This window comes from Schistocerca piceifrons, chromosome 1 (genome assembly GCF_021461385.2).
Source record: "Schistocerca piceifrons isolate TAMUIC-IGC-003096 chromosome 1, iqSchPice1.1, whole genome shotgun sequence".
NCBI lineage: Eukaryota > Metazoa > Arthropoda > Insecta > Orthoptera > Acrididae > Schistocerca > Schistocerca piceifrons.
The window spans coordinates 153,219,142-153,238,529 of NC_060138.1; the positions used below are offsets into that span (position 1 = coordinate 153,219,142).

Genomic DNA, 19,388 nt, shown 5'->3' on the forward strand with positions numbered 1-19,388 from the left:
AATAAAGCTACATTGTCTTCTTTGCAGGGAGCAGAAGTCTTGTGTGCTGGGCAGTCCTAGAATTGTCAAGCATCAGTTACTGGAATTTCTCAGTCCTATTTCTCTCCACCATGGCATAAACTTCATAGCAGCTATTGCCATTGCATGGCAGGAACGTAAACAAACTGGCCCTCAGACTGGACGAAAGGTTTGTTTCCGACGATTTTTAGTGTGTGTGTGTGTGTGTGTGTGTGTGTGTGTGTGTGTGTGTGTGTGAGAGAGAGAGAGAGAGAGAGAGAGAGAGAGACTGACTTACTTTAGCATATTTTCTTTTTCTGATTATTTATTTTATTGTAACCATTATTTTAAAATGAAGACTGTATTACATTTTTTTCACCTTTTATGTATGCTTGAAGACTAAATAATGTTTGTATTTGTTATTGTGCCTTTGTGGGTCATCGAATAAAATTATGGATGAGAGGGTGGCAGGGAAGTGAGTGCATTGAACTAAGATTTTATGCTGTCAGTATTTTCACTTTGGCTTTTTGACTACACTCGTGTTGGAACTCATGTGTAAAGTGGAAGTTGAGGTTAAAATTTGCTTGAGGAAACACAAATACAGTGTAATATAGAAATTTGTTCAAGATTTCTTCTTCTATTGTCCTTTATCTTTGAGAAAGAGTTGTTGAATTTATTAAATAACTTTGATAACATTTTTGAACATAATTTTTAAACTGGAACATCAGGTCAGCCAGATGTTAATGACAACAAATAACTGGGACTACTTTTATAAATGATAATGTGTTACAACCAGTGACATGCCTTGACCATTCAGATAGCCAAAGCACTGAATATTATATTATCCGTATTGAAATAATTGGAACTAATATCAATTTATATTACTGTAAGCAAACTTTTATAGAAAACTTTCATAGGAAAAACTAGTTTGTGGCTTTAAATGCACCCTTCGCACTTTGGTTGGTTGCTATGCAGTGTCAACAAAACTGAAATTCCATTCTTCTATGCTTGAAAGCAAATTTTGTAAAACCTTCCTCAGAGAAGAATTTCTTCTTTCTGAGTTCTCTAAGTAGCATGCTTCAGTTGAAAAACATTCCTAGGTATGACAGTGACTCTCTTAACCAGTAAAATTTTGAGAGTAGTGTTTGATTGTCTTCAGCACTGAAAGTGACCTTTCTGCTGAAGCTGTACCTGCAGTAATTGTATACAGTACATCTACAGCTTTCCATTTCATAGCTGATGAAACAGTCGAACCTATGACTTGTATTAGATCATTTTTAATTTGATTAGAAAATCCATCAAACACCATAGATGTTTCTTTGTGCTCTGCTAAAAAAGAATCATACTCTGCAGTGTATTTCAACAATTCCAACTAATTTTCCTGCTTAATAGATTTTATATTTCCTCAAAAGGCCAAGTCTCAGTTTTCCAGAAGACACACTGCATTAATAAGCCTTTTTAAGGATTTTCCTATCCTGCCTTAGCTCTTGATGGTGTAGAGATAATTCATTTCTAAGTTGGTCATAAAGTGCAGTTGCTGTTCTGATCTGCCCAAAAACAGCTATAGCTACAGACAATCGTAAATGGTTAACAGTCAGTCCCTGCTTGGTTATCAACTCCACTAAATTTCTCAAATGCATGTACTCAGCATTTTGTCTAAGTACTATTTCTTTCCTTTCCAAGTTACAGATAATACGAGCAAAATCTCATATTTAGGCCATCCCTACTGGCTATCCAGTCACATTTGGTATACCTATTACACTAAAAATGTCAAGGGAATTTACTGATGTGGGGAAAGACACAGGTTAACCAAACAACTGCCGCCCAATAGTGCTCCTATGTCATCCGTATAAGCCATAAGAATGAATGATCCTAAATCGCGTAGCAAATATCATAGACCAAAAGCTAATTCCCGAAAAGGCTAGATTCTGATCTGTACAACTAAAATCAAATTTTGTCCCTTACAGAACACATAGCAGAAGGATATTTTTTTCTAAATAAAAATATTAGAAAAAAATAAATAACATAAATTAATAGGTTTAGCTGTAGTAAACTTAAGTTCCGCATATTACATAGTCGGTCATAGGATGCTCTTGAAAAAACTGTACAACACATTTAAAGACCATCAGTTCACAAAAGTTATTGAATGTCCATAACAAAACAGACAGATTTATGTAATGCTGGAGAGTGGGAAAATTCAACAAAGCAACATTCTTGCCCAGGACGGTGTCTGGGCACCCCTTTTATTTAATCTACACACAAATGATAACCAACACCTGACCATAATACCCATTTCTTGTGCGCTGATGATCTGGCTATTACCACACAAGGAAAGAGCTTTGAGGAAGTAGAAGGGAAATTGAAAACTCATTAAACATCATGCCTAAATATTACCTACAAAACCCCTCAAAGTCATAAATTAGTGCTTTCCACCATTGCTCAAAACAGGCAAATAGGAAGCTGAGTGTCATCTGGAATGATAGCAACCTGGAGCAAACAAACAAACGAACATACCTGGGTGTCATGCTAGACAGATCACTGACATACAAATATCATTGCCATAAGATCCGCCAAAAGGTTGCCACCAGGAACATCTTGAGAAAATTAATGATTAGTAAATAAGGATACAGCCAATTGTATTTATAATAATGTCCCAACACTTTGGTTTGCCTGACCGATATGTTCCAGATTCATACATGCCAAAAAACTCAATAAGTCCTAAATGCCGCATGACAGACCAATTATATTTAGAATAACTCCCCGAACACTTTGCTTTTCCACAGCATAACTACACACTGACATTCCCAAAAACATGGCTTTGCTGCTATTGAACACTACCTTTCCCAATGCTGACAAACTCCAAACTTAAAACCTCTGTCCTGGTCACCATGTCCAACTTATCCTCACAGTTACTTCTCCTTTGAAGGCACCACCTACAAACAAATCCATAGTGCAGCAATGGACCCCACATGTCCCCATCCTATGCTGACTTGTTCATGGGCAATTTAGAGGAATCCTTCCTAACCACCCAGAATCCCAAACCCCTCACCTGGTCCGGATTCATTGAAGACACCTTCATAATCTGGTTGAGGTTTAGGACACCCTATCCACACTCCTCCAGAACTTCAACACATTCTCCCAATTTGCTTCAGTTGGTCCTCCTCAACCCAACAAGCCACCTTCCTTGATGGTGTCCTCCACTTCAAAGATGGCTACATCAGTACCTCAGTCTATATCAAACCTACCAACCACCTCCACTTTGACAGCTACCACCCATTCTATATCAAGAAGTCCCTTCCATTCAGGCTAGCCACCTGAGCTTGTCACACCTGCAGTGATGAACAGGCCCAATCCAAATATACTACGGGTCTCACTGAGGCCTTCACAGACTGAAATTACCATCCTAACCTTCTAAAGAAACACATTTCTCGTGCCTTGTCTCCCCCAGCACCTAACACCTCCAACACACCCACCATCCAGCCACAAACCAGCACTCCCCTTGTGATTCAGGACCACCCAGTACTGGAGCAACTAAATCACATTCTCTGCCAGGATTCTGATTACCTCTCATTGTGCGCTGAGATGAGGAATATATTACCCACTATCCCCTGCAACAAATCTGAATACAGGAACTTGTCCCATACATCCTCCCACCACTACCTGCTCCAACCTGGTCACAGGCATTTCCTATCCAATCAAAGCCAGAACTTCTTGGGAAAGCAGTCCGGTCTACAGACTAAGTTACAATGACTGTGCTGCTTTCTGTGTGAGCATGATGACTAACAAGGATTTTCGCAGATGTGAACTCTCCTTGCAATAAACCTTGCATTCCTGTAACCCCCCCCCCCGCCAAGGGCCTCAACCTTTGCTAGTCCTATTCCACCAGTGCATCCACTAGTCCTTTTCTATTTTTATTCTTCTCTGCTGCTGCCTCCCCTCCTGCACTCCTCTACCCCTTGCTCTCTTACCCCTCAACTGTGCCTAGCAGCCACTACCCTGTCGCTACCATGTCCTTGCATGCTCCAGCAAACAGCACTGCCCGTTCCCTTACCCCACCACCTTCCTACACCCCCCCCCCCCCCCTCCCTGTGCCAAGCATCATTCCTAACCCACCATGTTCGCTAGATTGCTGCTCCCATCAGGCACAGTTGCTGTACACAGTACGGTTGCTGCAACCAGAGATAGTGGTCATATGTGTGTGTGAATTGTGGTTTGTGAAAGTGTATGTTTTCTACTTTGGAAGGCCTTTTGGCTGAAAGCTAAAATGAATGTATTTGCTCTGTGCCTGTCTGTGACTTAGCTTCTCCTGTATAAGGTGGAGCAGCAGCAGTCTGTCCTTGTCATAGTATTGTGATATGTAGTTTATGTTTACTAGAGGACTGGCCTGTAAATGGCACTTTACAGAGGAGTGATTAGTGGAGAAAGATTAGGATCAAAGATAATGTGTGTATTTGAGGCAAAACACTAACATCCTTGTACCTTGAAGCTGATTAGTGGAAAATGTTGAATAATTTGTGAGCTGCTCTAAACTAATGAGAACTGTAAATATGTTTTAAAAATAGCCTGTCTTCAAAATATTCCAGTTCAGTATACAATTGGAGGTATTCCTGTAGTTTTTCCCACTTTGTTTAATTGCTGAACGGGGGAGCCTATGTCTAAAGTGCATCAACCACAAATAAAATTGTTTTGCACCTATCCATTGTTGTTTCACAGTTGCAAGTTCATACCAATTCTTTCATTATTGCTTCAGCTAACACAGTGATAGATTGTGTTCTCATACATCGAATGTGCAGCAGTAATATAAATAAACAGCAATCTAGGTAAGAAAAAAAATTACAAGCCATGCAAGTAAATGACCTAGATTATGAGTTAGTAACAGTCGTCTGTGAGATGATTAGTAATCGAATAAACTAGAGTCTGATGCAGGTATGCTATTTAATGCTTAGAGTAGATTGTTACCCAGGGATAGTTTCTGTGTGTGGCAACAGAGTGATGTAATGAAAGTTTATTTCACTATTGTTTACTTTAACAATGTTTCAGCTCATATTATGTGACTTTATAATTATTTAATTAAACTAAGATTAAACTGTGATTTTGCTCATAATGTTTACCTTGGTAACATAAAGTCAGCTGTTCTTTATAAGTGTCCAAAGTACATTGCGCACATGATTATGTTATGAAAAATGGCACACCCACTCAAGGGTTAAATACTGTGCCACCTAACATTGTATTTTCCTTGTAGTATTTCTCAGTTTACTAGTACTTCAAGTTGTTCCTCATTGAAACTACCATTTCTATCAAAAATTTGTATCTTATGTTGCACTAGTAAATCTTCTGCCACAGTGTCACTTGTCTGAAACCTGCAAACTAAATACTGACTTTATTCTTAACTACTTTCATGATGTCATGGCTGAGGCAGCAGTGGCAGTGATGTCCCATGTGGTTGGGTTGCAGTGGCATGATGTTTTCTTTCTGGATCAGGCCTTAAGACACATTTTCCAGAACATAATTTTTTAGTGTATATCATGTACCTAAGAAAGCTGGGAGTCATTGTGAATGGCCTAGAGGATAAAAGTACTGTTACTAATTTCTTCCTTATGCCTACTATAAAGTGACAGTGTGTGAAATGCAGCTGTTGACCTAGATTTAATGTGTTAGGCTAAAGTACACTTTTGGTGCCATAGCTCTTGCATTGTGTGCTGATGTCAGCAATTTGTAGATATTGGTCATAGCCAATTGTTGGTTGGCAGTATATTGTAGCCAGTGCAAAACACTGATTTTATTGATTTATTTCAGCAAAAGATACAGATCAATTTAATTTGTTTTCAGTGTGGAGAGTACCAGAATAACTTACAGGGTGTGTCAAAAATGACCGGTATATTTGAAACGGCAATAAAAACTAAACGAGCAGCGATAGAAATACACCGTTTGTTGCAATATGCTTGGGACAACAGTACATTTTCAGGCAGACAAACTTTCGAAATTACAGTAGTTACAATTTTCAACAACAGATGGCGCTGCGGTCTGGGAAACTCTATAGTACGATATTTTCCACATATCCACCATGCATAGCAATAATATGACGTAGTCTCTGAATGAAATTACCCGAAACCTTTGACAACGTGTCTGGTGGAATGGCTTCACATGCAGATGAGATGTACTGCTTCAGCTGTTCAATTGTTTCTGGATTCTGGCAGTACACCTGGTCTTTCAAGTGTCCCCACAGAAAGAAGTCACAGGGGTTCATGTCTGGCGAATAGGGAGGCCAATCCACGCCGCCTCCTGTATGTTTCGGATAGCCCAAAGCAATCACACGATCATCGAAATATTCATTCAGGAAATTAAAGACGTCGGCCGTGCGATGTGGCCGGGCACCATCTTGCATAAACCACGAGGTGTTCGCAGTGTCGTCTAAGGCAGTTTGTACCGCCACAAATTCACGAAGAATGTCCAGATAGCGTGATGCAGTAATCGTTTCGGATCTGAAAAATGGGCCAATGATTCCTTTGGAAGAAATGGCGGCCCAGACCAGTACTTTTTGAGGATGCAGGGACGATGGGACTGCAACATGGGGCTTTTCGGTTCCCCATATGCGCCAGTTCTGTTTATTGACGAAGCCGTCCAGGTAAAAATAAGCTTCGTCAGTAAACCAAATACTGCCCACATGCATATCGCCGTCATCAATCCTGTGCACTATATCATTAGCGAATGTCTCTCGTGCAGCAATGGTAGCGGCGCTGAGGGGTTGCCGCATTTGAATTTTGTATGGATAGAGGTTTAAACTCTGGCGCATGAGACAATACGTGGACGTTGGCGTCATTTGGACTGCAGCTGCAACACGGTGAACGGAAACCCGAGGCCGCTGTTGGATCACCTGCTGCACTAGCTGTGCGTTGCCCTCTGTGGTTGCCGTACGCGGTCCCCTACCTTTCCAGCACGTTCATTCCGTCACGTTCCCAGTCCGTTGAAATTTTTCAAACAGATCCTTTATTGTATCGCTTTTCGGTCCTTTGGTTACATTAAACCTCCGTTGAAAACTTCGTCTTGTTGCAACAACACTGTGTTCTGGGCGGTGGAATTCCAACACCAGAAAAATCCTCTGTTCTAAGGAATAAACCATGTTGTCTACAGCACACTTGCACATTGTGAACAGCACACGCTTACAGCAGAAAGACGACATACAGAATGGCGCACCCACAGACTGCGTTGTCTTCTATATCTTTCACATCACTTGCAGCATCATCTGTTGTTGAAAATTGTAACTACTTTAATTTCGAAAGTTTGTCCGCCTGAAAATGTACTGTTGTCCCAAGCATATTGCAACAAACGGTGTATTTCTATTGCTGCTCGTTTAGTTTTTATTGCCGTTTCAAATATACCGGTCATTTTTGAAACACCCTGTAACTATATATGTTATAATTAGTTAATATTTTTGTATTTATTTGGAAAAAGACCGTGAGATGTGGCGGCAGTGTTCCTGCCAGTTTTCGAATACATGCTGGTCTTTCAAAATCACCTCCGCAGCCTTCACCACTGCTGCTGCTGATTGATAATGCCTCCCACGAAGGTGTTTCTTCATGTTGTTGTTGTTGTTTTTGTTGTTGTCATTGTCTTCAGTCCTGAGACTGGTTTGATGCAGCTCTCCATGCTACTCTATCCTGTGCAAGCTTCTTCATCTCCCAGTACTTACTGCAACCTGCATCCTTCTGAATCTGCTTAGTGTATTCATCTCTTGGTCTCCCTCTGCGATTTTTACCCACCACACTGCCCTCCAATGCTGAATTTGTGATCCCTTGATGCCTCAGAACATGTCCTACCAACCGGTCCCTTCTTCTAGTCAAGTTGTGCCACAAACTCCTCTTCTCCCCAATTCAATTCAATACCTCCTCATTAGTTATGTGATCTACCCATCTAATCTTCAGCATTCTTCTGTAGCACCACATTTCGAAAACTTCTATTCTCTTCTTGTCTAAACGATTTATTGTCCATGTTTCACTTCCATACATGGCTACACTCCACACAAATACTTTCAGAAACGACTTCCTGACACTTAAATCAATACTCGATGTTAACAAATTTCTCTTCTTCAGAAATGCTTTCCTTTCCATTGCCAGTCTACATTTTATATCTTCTCTACTTCGACCATCATGATTTATTTTGCTCCCCAAATAGCAAAACTCCTTTACTACTTTAAGTGTCTCATTTCCTAATCTAATTCCCTCAGCATCACCCAACTTTATTCGACTACATTCCATTATCCTCGTTTTGCTTTTGTTGATGTTCATCTTACATCCTCCTTTCATGACACTGTCCATTCCATTCAACCGCTCTTCCAAGTCCTTTGCTCTCTCTGACAGAATTACAATGTCATCGGCGAACCTCAAAGTTTTTATTTCTTCTCCATGGATTTTAATACCTACTCCACATTTTTCTTTTGTTTCCTTTACTGCTTGCTCAATATACAGATTGAATAACATCGGGGATAGGCTACAACCCTGTCTCACTCCCTTCCCAACCGCTGCTTTCCTTTCATGCCGCTTGACTCTTATAACTGCCATCTGGTTTCTGTACAAATTGTAAATAGCCTTTCGCTCCCTGTATTTTACCCCTGGCATCTTAAGAATTTGAAAGAGAGTATTCCAGTCAACATTGTCAAAAGCTTTCTCTAAGTTTACAAATGCTAAAAACATAGGTTTGCCTTTCCTAAATCTATTTTCTAAGATAAGTCGTAGGGTCAGTATTGCCTCACGTGTTCCATCATTTCTGCGGAATCCAAACTGATCTTCCCCGAGGTCGGCTGCTACCAGTTTTTCCAATCGTCTGTAAAGGATTCGCATTAGTATTTTGCAGCAGTGGCTTATTAAACTGATAGTTTGGTAATTTTCACATCTGTCAACACCTGCTTTCTTTGGGATTGGAATTATTATATTCTTCTTGAAGTCTGAGGGTATTTCACCTGTCTCATACATCTTGCTCACCAGATGGTAGAGTTTTGTCAGGACTGGCTCTCCCAAGGCCGTCAGTAGTTCCAATGGAATGTTGTCTACTCCCGGGGCCTTGTTTAGACTCAGGTCTTTCAGTGCTCTGTCAAACTCTTCACACAATATCTTATCTCCCATTTTATCTTCATCTACATCCTCTTCAATTTCCATAATATTGTCCTCAAGTACATCACCCTTGTATAGACCGTCTATATACTCCTTCCACCTTTCTGCTTTCCCTTCTTTGCTTAGAACTGGGTTTCCATCTGAGCTCTTGATATTCATACAAGTGGCTCTCTTTTCTCCAAAGGTTTCTTTAATTTTTCTGTAGGCAGTATCTATCTTACCCTTAGTGAGATAAACCTCTACATCCTTATATTTGTCCTGTAGCCATCCCTGCGTAGCCATTTTGCACTTCCTGTCAATCTCATTTTTGAGACGTTTGTATTCCTTTTTGCCTGCTTCATTTACTGTGTTTTTATATTTTCTCCTTTCATCAATTAAATTCAATATTTCTTGTGTTACCCAAGGATTTCTACTAGCCCTTGTCTTTTTACCTACTTGATCCTCTGCAGCCTCTTCATGTTAGGGAATAGAAAAAAAGTCACACCCGGGGCTAAATCCAGGTGAGGGATGCACTTCACGTTGATTTTTGCAAGATATTCAGCAACAACATTGGCAATATGTGGTCGCGCATTATCGTGATGCTGCATCTAGCCTGCCTCACGGAAATGTGGTCTTTTGCGTCTGATATGGAATTACAATCTTTTCAGGGCGTATCTGTAGTATTGTCCAGTTACTGATGTATGAGTAGGTACAACATGCTGAAAACCATTCCATGAATATCAAAGAATGAAATGACCATAACTTTCCCAGCAGAAGCAACCACTTTTGCTTTTTGGGGGGTTGGTGATGAAGGAGACTTCCGCACTGAGCTTTGCTGTTTGCTCTCAGGATCAAAATGATGTAGCCAAGTTTCACAGCAGTGATTACATTTGAAAGAAACTCCGGATCTTCCTCTAGCATCAACTTTAACTACATGCAGACCTGTACACAAATGTCCTTTTGTTTGAGAATCAACAGCCTTGGAACCCATCACACACAAACATGTGTCGTATAATTTTTCTATCACTAATGTGTGGGTGGCACCCTGTGAAATGAAATGTTCAGTATTTCAGAAAGTGATCGTAAGGTAATTCGTCGATACTCTCTCACAATGAGAGCAGCAGTGTTGATGTTTTCTTCCTTAGAGCAGCTACTGGAGCACCAGGTCTACCTTCCTTTGTAATTGAGTCTCTCTTCTCTTTAAACATTTTAAACCACCTTCAAGCTGTGCTGTAGGGAAGAACAGACTCTTTATAGGCCTCCTACAACATTGTATAGGCCTCAGCTGAAGATTTGTTGAGACGAAAGCAGAATTTCAAAGCTGCATATTGCTCCTCACATGTTATCTCCATTGCATCGGTAGGCAATACTGAACATGTCTGACCTTGCCTGCCTCTCACAGGTGGGAACCAGGAGTCCCAACAATGAAACTACTACGGCATGTTTGTTGCACATTAAGCTAACAGAATATCATAAGATTAAATTTTAGTGCAAGAAATTATGGCCATAAAAAAATTATGATTATTCTTTATTGAACAGCCCTCGTAGGTCAAGGCCTAGGTTAGGCTGGAACATGACAATTTGCTTGTGAGTTGGCAGAACCAACGAGTCTCAACACAAAAATACAATTTTTGTAATAAATAGATGTGTATCCTCAGACGAGAATGTGCAGCAGGCAGTTACGGATTTCTTCATACAGCACGACAAGGTGTTTTATCAAACAACTGCCATCAACCTGGTATGTCAGAAGGATGATTGCCTCAGTGCTCACTGAAACTGTGTGTTATTGGCATACCAATTCTGGGCTGTACGGCCTCTGAAGAGAAATTTTTGATCACTCCTTATAAGTTTGAAGTCAGATAACAAATGAAAAAAGAAATATTTTTTGTTTGATATAATTACAAATCAACAGTTTACAGGTTTTTTACTTTACTTGTACTGTGAAACCTTGTTTCTTGCCAAATTTCGTGATTCTAGGTCTGTGGGAAGTACACTATAGCTTTTGGTGGGTGATTTTGCGACTATCATAATATGTCACATAAATGGCCATTACTTCTGATTCTATTTATTTAGAAGCTTAAGTAGTTTTTTCCACTGCTAAGGGACCATAGACTTAAAGTATGTGGCATAAATTTAAACTTGATATGTGTACCCGTTTCTGAAAAAAGGATGTTCTTAACAGTTGGTCAGACTGATAGATTTCCCTACAAGGGTTCAGTATTTACTGATGAAAGTACAAAACTCTAAAAATTACATACAATATGTTATTATGCAGAAAATTTTTGCTGAATGTTGAGCAAAAAATGTTTAAGAAACGTACTTTACTCTCATTATTGTGAGGTGGCATAAGTTTTTGTAGCAATTTTCCAACTAGCAGAAATTGTATCAAACAGAAACTGAAAATCATAAAGGCCATGTAAAAAACACTACACAAAACCTGTGCAAATCTGTTTGCAAAGTTCTAGATAATACCATAATTATAAGCAAGGCTTGATGATTGCTTTGTTGAGTGGAAATGCAGTCGTCTGCTTCTTTCACTCCTAATGTAAGAATGTTTTCAGTTTTGGTAGTAGGTGGATTGTGAGAGGACTTTTTTTATTATTTATTTATTTTTCATTAAAAAACACGATCATTGTGCCCAGAATTCACTTTAATTTTTCTGGCACAAAGGGATGTAAATTTTCAGTAAACTGTGCTGCACAGTTCAGTGTACCCAAAGAAAGGCATTACAAAACCACCAGAAGCTGCCGTAGTGTGTATTAATATTTTTGACAGCTAGTTTTGGTCAATCGACCATTTTCAAGTCATGAATATCATCACAACATGTTAAAGGACGGTTTCTTTATGTTAGGCACATAATTATTATCTGTTGCAGCATTGTTACTTATATTACATATGCTGCAACTAATAATAATTATATGCCTGGCATCAAGCAATCCTCCTTTAACCTGATGTATTGATATTCATGATATGGAGGTGGTTGATTGACTGGAAACTGATTGTCAATATGTGAACAGTCATTACAGCAGCTTTTTGTGGTTTTGTGATGCCATTCTTCAAGAATGTAAATTTGTTTGTTTTCTTTGTGCATAGCACCCATTTATGCAGATGTTTGCACAACCTGAATAAATATCATGAAAGTCATATACTCTCATGTGATACTGGGGATGAGAAACAATACACCCCGCATGTTTCAGGCAGAATTTGGTGTACAACAAGGTATTATTTTTATTTTTTTTATTTTTTTAAAATTTTTTTTTTATTTTATTTTTTATTATATATATATATTTTTGCCACTAATAATTGACTCTGATTTTGTGCTCATCTCATGTGAAAATCCACTCTCCTTGGACAGAATATAGAATAATTATCCCCTCCTTTTTCAGATTTATTTCAGCAACTCACTGTAATAAAGAGACTTTTTGGCTAAAAGTGCTTCTGAAAAAACATTTACACGTAGCCCTGCACTTCACGTAGTTGAAATATACTGATGCGTGAAAAGAATTCCTCCTAGTTTTATTGATTTGTTATCTTAAAGCTAATCCAGTTTTTTTAAATATACTTGAATGTCCTTGTATTGACACACAGGTGTAAGAAGTTGTGATGTGCTTTCTGATTCTGAATAGACCTCTTCCATCCTTTAAGGCTGTTCCAGTGGCAACCCAAAGCCAGCAAGTGCTGGTGTATCTAATATCAGCGATACGTGTTATGCCTATGGATACATTGGTGCAGACTGTACACCAGGTAGTGAAGCAGCCCCCACCCATTGAAGGATTTAAGAAGGTGAGATCATATTTAGGTGTGTGTAATGATGTCAGAAAGTAAATGTTCTAAGTTTTCTGATAACATACAGACATGAAAGCATATTCTATAAACAGCCCATGTTTTATAATATATGTGACATGTCTTGAAATTCTAGCTATTGTTTCTGTACATGGCACAGATTGACTGTTATCATTATCATTATTATTATAGGACTTCCATTGCTTCCTCAGTGCAATTAACAAATTAATTCTGTGTGCTGTGACATTCCTTTTATTGTTTATCTACATAACTGTTTTTACTATTAAGACAGCAAGATAGGAACAATAACAGGATGGGGAAATTGCACGCAGCTTGACATTATCGAAATTTTATGTGTTGTATGTTGGTGATGTGGGGTGGGGGGAGGGGGGGGGGGGGGCAAGTGTGTGGTTCAAATAAAAATAGATAAACAGGAATTCCGTGCATCATAAAATTATTTCTTGTGGTTGGTTTGTATAGTTTGGAGCTAATCTAAAATTGACTAAGGTGTGTAAAGAATCTTGTCCACCAAGAATTAAAATATGGATTTCAACTTTTATGTGGGTTGTACAGTTAGGTTATTAGATTTGAGTATATGAGAGCTGACTAATGGTTTGTAACCAGTGAAAACAGTGGTATACTATTGACACACAGTTATGAATTTCAAGTTTTGCATCAAAAGACAGTCATGGAGACTGAAATTGGTGCTGAATAAAGTTACTTGATTCAGCAACTGAAGGTGTTATTCACAATGTCTTTCCTATAAAGTATATGTTGTCCTGGGAATTTGCAGGTTTTGAGGCAATAAGAGCTGTACTGTGAATTGAGAATTAAAGATTGAAGCATGATTCTGTGTAGATTCACACCCATATTGCTTACAGACCAGTGCTGAAACTGCCACCACACCAAGGAATCAACATAATTTCCAATGAAAAGTATGACAACTAAGAAAGCCCCAAGATACGTACAGAGTACTAAAGTAACAGTATTTTCTGTAATGCTTGGCAATCTACAATAGATTCACAGCCAAAGATTGCTAGAAATTTGTTAGAATTCTGTAATGAATAAAATACCTGTACCCATCCCCCCACCCGTGTTTGCGGGGTGGCAGAAGCATTTTAGCTCTTATGCATTTATTTTGTGTCTCAGTTTTTAGAAAGCACACTAAATACATTCTCTGGAAATGAATTTCTTCATTGATGTAGATGGATTAGCCACTTTCACTCTTTCCTTTTTATTTGTTGTACTTTTTATTTCTTTGATTAGTATCAGGTGAAACTTGCCAATAGTAATTTCACAAAGGACTACTGTATTGAGTGAGTAGGTGTCCAATACATCTTGATTCAATGTGAAAAACAATGCTCTGCCTCTTACTTGTGAGAACTGGAATTTTTACCAAATGAGATCCAAGTTCCATTACCTTTACGGACACTAATTAACTGTTCCTTTTTTATGTACAGGTTTTGTCTAACGAAACCACATCTCCTGGCAGTCCAAACTGATACCTATGAATGTTTACCAAGTCAGCCTCAGTCAACACTATTTGTATCGTAGTATTGCATTGCTGGACATTAAAAATGGCAATACCACGAAGGTGGCATACAACAAATGTTAAATATGCATGAAGTGTCCTAGATACTTGGATATGCAAATGATAAACATTTCAGTGCAGCTTAACAAAGTAGATATCAGTAATGCATTCTACATCTTTTACATAGCACTTTTCTCAATTAAAAATCATGGAAGAATGATTATTGATACTCAGTTATTGAAAGCAGTTGCCTGAGCTGATAGAGATTGGGAGGGGATAGGGAAGGCGCAAAGATGGGGTAACAGAAACAGGCAGGTTTTTGGACAGATGACTCAGTGGCTGCGCAGCAGGAACAAAAGAGTGTACAGAGAGTAGATCAAAAAGAGATGCAGGAAGAGCAAAGGAGAAAAAAGAGAGAAAGGTAAAGATGAAGAGGCAGAATGAAATGGAAGGGAAGAAAGAAGGCAGAGGGGTTGAAAAGAGAGGGAGGGGAGAGAGAGAAAGAGAGAGAGAGAGAGAGAGAGAGAGAGAGAGAGAGAGAGAGAGAGAGAGAGTGTATTGGGGGGGGGGGGGGGGGAATTGTCTGTCATCTCATCCATAAATAAATCTCTTGTGACATATCCCCCCTGCTGCAAGTAATCTATTAAGCAGCCACCGACAAGCACTCATCTTATAACCCAATATCACCATGGCCTTGAGAAGCTCAACCACATCCTCCACCAAGGCTTTACTACCTCTCGTCATACCCCGAGATAGGGGACATTCTACCAAAAATCTTGTCCACATCCCCCAAAGTAGTGTTCTGTCACCGACCCAACCTACAGAATATCCTTTTCCATCTCTTTTCCAATCCTGCTGAAAATCTTGCACCCCATGGGTCATTGCCTTGAGGTTATCCTAGGTGTAAGACCTGTCCCTTACACCCATCCACCACCTCCTACAGCATTCCAGTCACTGGAATATCTACCCAATAAGAAGCAGGCCCACATGTGAAAGCAGAATTGTTATATACGGTGGTGATTTGAAAAGTTCTCAGAACGGAATGGGAAAAAAGTACTTACATCAGTGAATCTTTTTTGTTTTTCAATGTAGTCTCCTTGTAGATTAATGCACTTGGTCCAGTGGTGTTCCAGTGTCTTGATCCCATCTTGAAAATGAGTTTCCTCCAGGCTTGCAAAATAGTTGTCAACTCTGGCAATCAATTTTTCGTTTGAAGTGAATCTTCATCTACCGAGAAAAATTTTCAGTTTTGGGAAGAGATGGAAGCCTGACAAAGCCAAATCTGGTGAATAAGGCAGGTGTGGCAACAATTCTACTTTAGTTAGTGTAATTTTGCCATGGCGATGGCACATGTGTGTGGGTGCGCGTCAAGAGTCGTGGCTCCCCTCTTGCAGATAATTTTTTCATTTCTAATTCTTCAGTTGAAATGTGAAATACGCTTTCAGATGACATCTGGCAAGCGTGAGCAATTTCACGCACTTTCAGTCGGCGGTCCTCCATGACCGTTTTGTGCACTTCTGCAATGATTTCTGGAGTAGTGACACATCTTGGCCGACCACTATGCGGTTCATCATCTAAGCTCTCCCGACCAAATTTAAATTCATTTGTCCTCTTGGCAACAGTTGAATATGAAGGAAGAGAGTCCCCCAGCATATTCTGGAAATCAGCATGAATGACCTTTGCTTTCATACATGTCTTTACGAAGTACTTGATCACTGCTTGAATCTCGATTCCCCCCCCCCACCCCCCTCCCCCATCTTCGCAAATCACTGCATGGGAACAACAATGAGCCACGTCACCACCACAGCTATCTTCCAAGAGCAGTGATGTGGCACGTGTTTGCAGGAAACAGTCCAATGAATATCACATGAACAACTCGTTGCGCTAGTGCTGACCTCTCATGGTGATTCTGAGAACTTTTCAAACCACCCTCATATCATTCTGTGTTAACATGACAAGTAACAAATTGTCTGCTTGCATGAATGGCCACTCCAAAACTGTCCAAACCGCAAATTTGACCATCCAGTTGCTGAACATGTATGACATTCTGTGTTAACATGACAAGTAACAGATTGTCTGCTCGCATGAAACTGTCCAAACCGCAAATTTGGCCATCCAGTTGCTGAACATGCTGCATGCTGCAACACAACTGACTTCATTTGGTTACTCTATGCAGATGGGAATTGTCTCTCCAGTAAATCCCGCACTCTCTCAATCCCACTGGCCTAAATCTCCATGAACGTGTTCCCACTGCCTTATCTAATTTTTCCCTACTTCTTCTGTTCAGACTACTCCTCCTCCATCCAGATCGTGCTCTGCCTTCTCTCACCACTCTTCTCCCCTCCCCCTCCCCCTCCCTCAATGTGAGCATTCCCTCTCACGCTCCTTCTCCCCTCCACCTCCTTCTGCCTTTTCAACCCTTTTCCCTTCTTTCTCCTCTCCCTCTCTTGTCTTTTCATCTGTTTCCCACCTCCATTTTCCCCTCCCTCCTACTCCCCCCCCCCCCCTCCTATTGCTCTTCCTGCATCTCATTTTGCTCTACCCTCTGTAGTATTTTCATCTTGTGCAGCTGCAGAGTCATCTATCCAGAGACCTGCCTCTTTCCCACTACTCCTTCCCTGCATCCTTCCCTATCTGCTTCCCACCACTATCTGCGGAGGCATCTGCTTTCCGTAATCAAATATCAATAATCAGTCTCTGCAGTGACCACAGGAGTGTGGATTTGGGTGTATATGTGTGTTAATGTGTGTACCTGTTTTAGAAAAAGAGCTATTGCTCAAAAGCTAGTGCAAATGCTGTTATGTGTTTCTGTGGTCCATGCATTGATCTGTTATCGATGAGAGGTCACCTTTCCTTTACTTTTCATCCTGTCACATTGGAATATTAGTAAATTTTGAGCAGATTATTGTGCCTTGTGTAAAAAGGAGAAATATCTACTAACAAGTATTGTAATTTGCAAGTATCAAGGCTATGGCTTCTTGGACTTTCAGCACCATTGTTGTGGCTTGCCTTGATGTGGCAGCAGAGATAGCGATATACCTAATAACCGAATTGGAAACAGGAATGGCATTTTGTCATCTTTTCAGCTGAGTCCCAGTTCTATGCATAGCATCACAGTGGACATATCCATGTGTGGAGGAGTCCCATATTACATTTGTCATCATCATATGGACCGATCACGTTGTATGGTGATAATGGTTAGTCTAGTTCATATAGGTGATACTTTGGACACCTGGCTTGGATTCCTGGCATCTTAAAGCTGGTGGCTGTGACCAGTCTTTGATAGTGTTATCTTTCATCACTTGTTATCCTTTCTGATGTTGCAGTTTTAATGCCTACCAGTGTATAAAGGGATGGCTAAGCATGATTCTGGAACTGTTTGACAAATTACGCGTTGCTGCCTGAAGTCAGAGAGGTAATCTTGCTGGGTCAACTCGTATCATATGCATCGATTCTACTCGTATTGCTTCTTGCTATTAGTAGCTGACCTTCCCTTGTAAAATTAAGGGGCTTCATTTGACAGAGCACAGGAGTACAGGCAGACTAGTCCTAGAAGAGCAGAAACCACTGTCATCATAAAATCGTAAATGAAGCAATAATGTAGTACATATGCCCCAGAAAATTTGTTGAGATTTGTGTGGACCTAAGAACAATGAAGAAAAATGTTAGAAGCTGAGGTGCTTAATTCCATATCTAACAGATGGTCAACTAGAGTGTCTAATATTGTATATACTTTGTTACTAGTTAGTTGTCTTGAAAATTGGCAGATTTTAAAACTAATTTGTACATTTTATTTATGTGCATGTGAACTATCACTAAATATAGACAAAAATACAATAAGACATAAATTTTACTATGATGGGCTCTTTTTTTTTAAATGATGTGTATGTAATTGTGATTGTGTAAGAAAATAATGGACGGGAAAAAATAAGTGTATATACTCTATTTCAAAGTACTTTACATACATTTTTCTCTTATTATAGGAGGCTTGTATAGAAGTTAGTGTTCTGGAGTTGTTTTACTGCTATATGCAAACAACTTCTGGTTCTCAACTCACTGAGAGCTGGAGTTCTTTAATAGGACTTCTGCGTGATGGCTTAACACTCTCACCACCAGCTCAGTTCTTGATGCTTGCTATACTGAACGAGTTTGTGCAGAAGACACCTCCACTTTCAGAGAAAAAAGAGCTTAGGGATTTGCAAGACATCACAGCAAAGGTTTGTCATTTATTAGTAGTGTGAATTGAATTTCTCTATGTGATTTCAGTAGAATACTTGTATTTCTTTTCATATTCTAGAAATGCAGTTAAAGTAGTGGTTGGAATATAGAAAAGAATCATACAATTCATATTATTGAGGATAAAGACCTTGTTTCATAAAGCACCTAGCATCCAGCACACATAGGTCTATCAATTACTCATACGATTTTGAATCCATCCCTGTTGATTTTTGGACATTTTTGTTCAAATTCTAAGTTGATTTCTGAATGAATCGTAAGTATATTTTTGAATGCGTGCATCGTCTGCCAGGAGAATCCCCATTGCATCTAGAAATAAACTTTCCTGCATACAAAAGGGGGCGAGCCTATACAAGCTGAGTGAATAAATCCGAAAGGGCGAATGACAGTCTCTGTTTATGTGGTTGACTGGGTTTGCAAATAATCAGCGTTGTTATAATTATTAGCAAATTCCATTGATTCAGATTGCCAGAGCAGAAATAAACGACTAACAGGAATAAAAGGCAACAAAGATTACGAATTGTCTTCTCCGTGTATCCAAGAAAATGAAATTTTGACAGAAAATTTTTGGCCATACGGCTACACTACTAAAGGCCAGTTATACAGTCCCCAGCTAGCAGCCACTACTGTTCTATTCTGGGAGTAGTGCGGAAAATGCGTTGTACAAACATGTAACAACACCTAACTGGAGAATAATGGCGGGATAACTAAACTAGTGATTCTGGCAGAGGTAGTGAAGTTAATCGGCGAACAAA

The 19,388-nt window shown here is 39.6% G+C and overlaps 1 protein-coding gene across 1 annotated transcript in view; it reads left to right on the forward strand.

Moving 5' to 3' along the window:
• LOC124803706 (protein dopey-1 homolog) overlaps positions 1 to 19,388 on the forward strand; it is a 370,000-nt gene that overhangs the window by 230,737 nt on the left and 119,875 nt on the right. Inside the window, exons 22-24 of the mRNA XM_047264693.1 lie at positions 28 to 187; positions 12,729 to 12,866; positions 18,381 to 18,614. Coding sequence (XP_047120649.1) covers positions 28 to 187; positions 12,729 to 12,866; positions 18,381 to 18,614 — 532 coding nt within the window. The remainder of the gene's footprint in view (positions 1 to 27; positions 188 to 12,728; positions 12,867 to 18,380; positions 18,615 to 19,388) is intronic.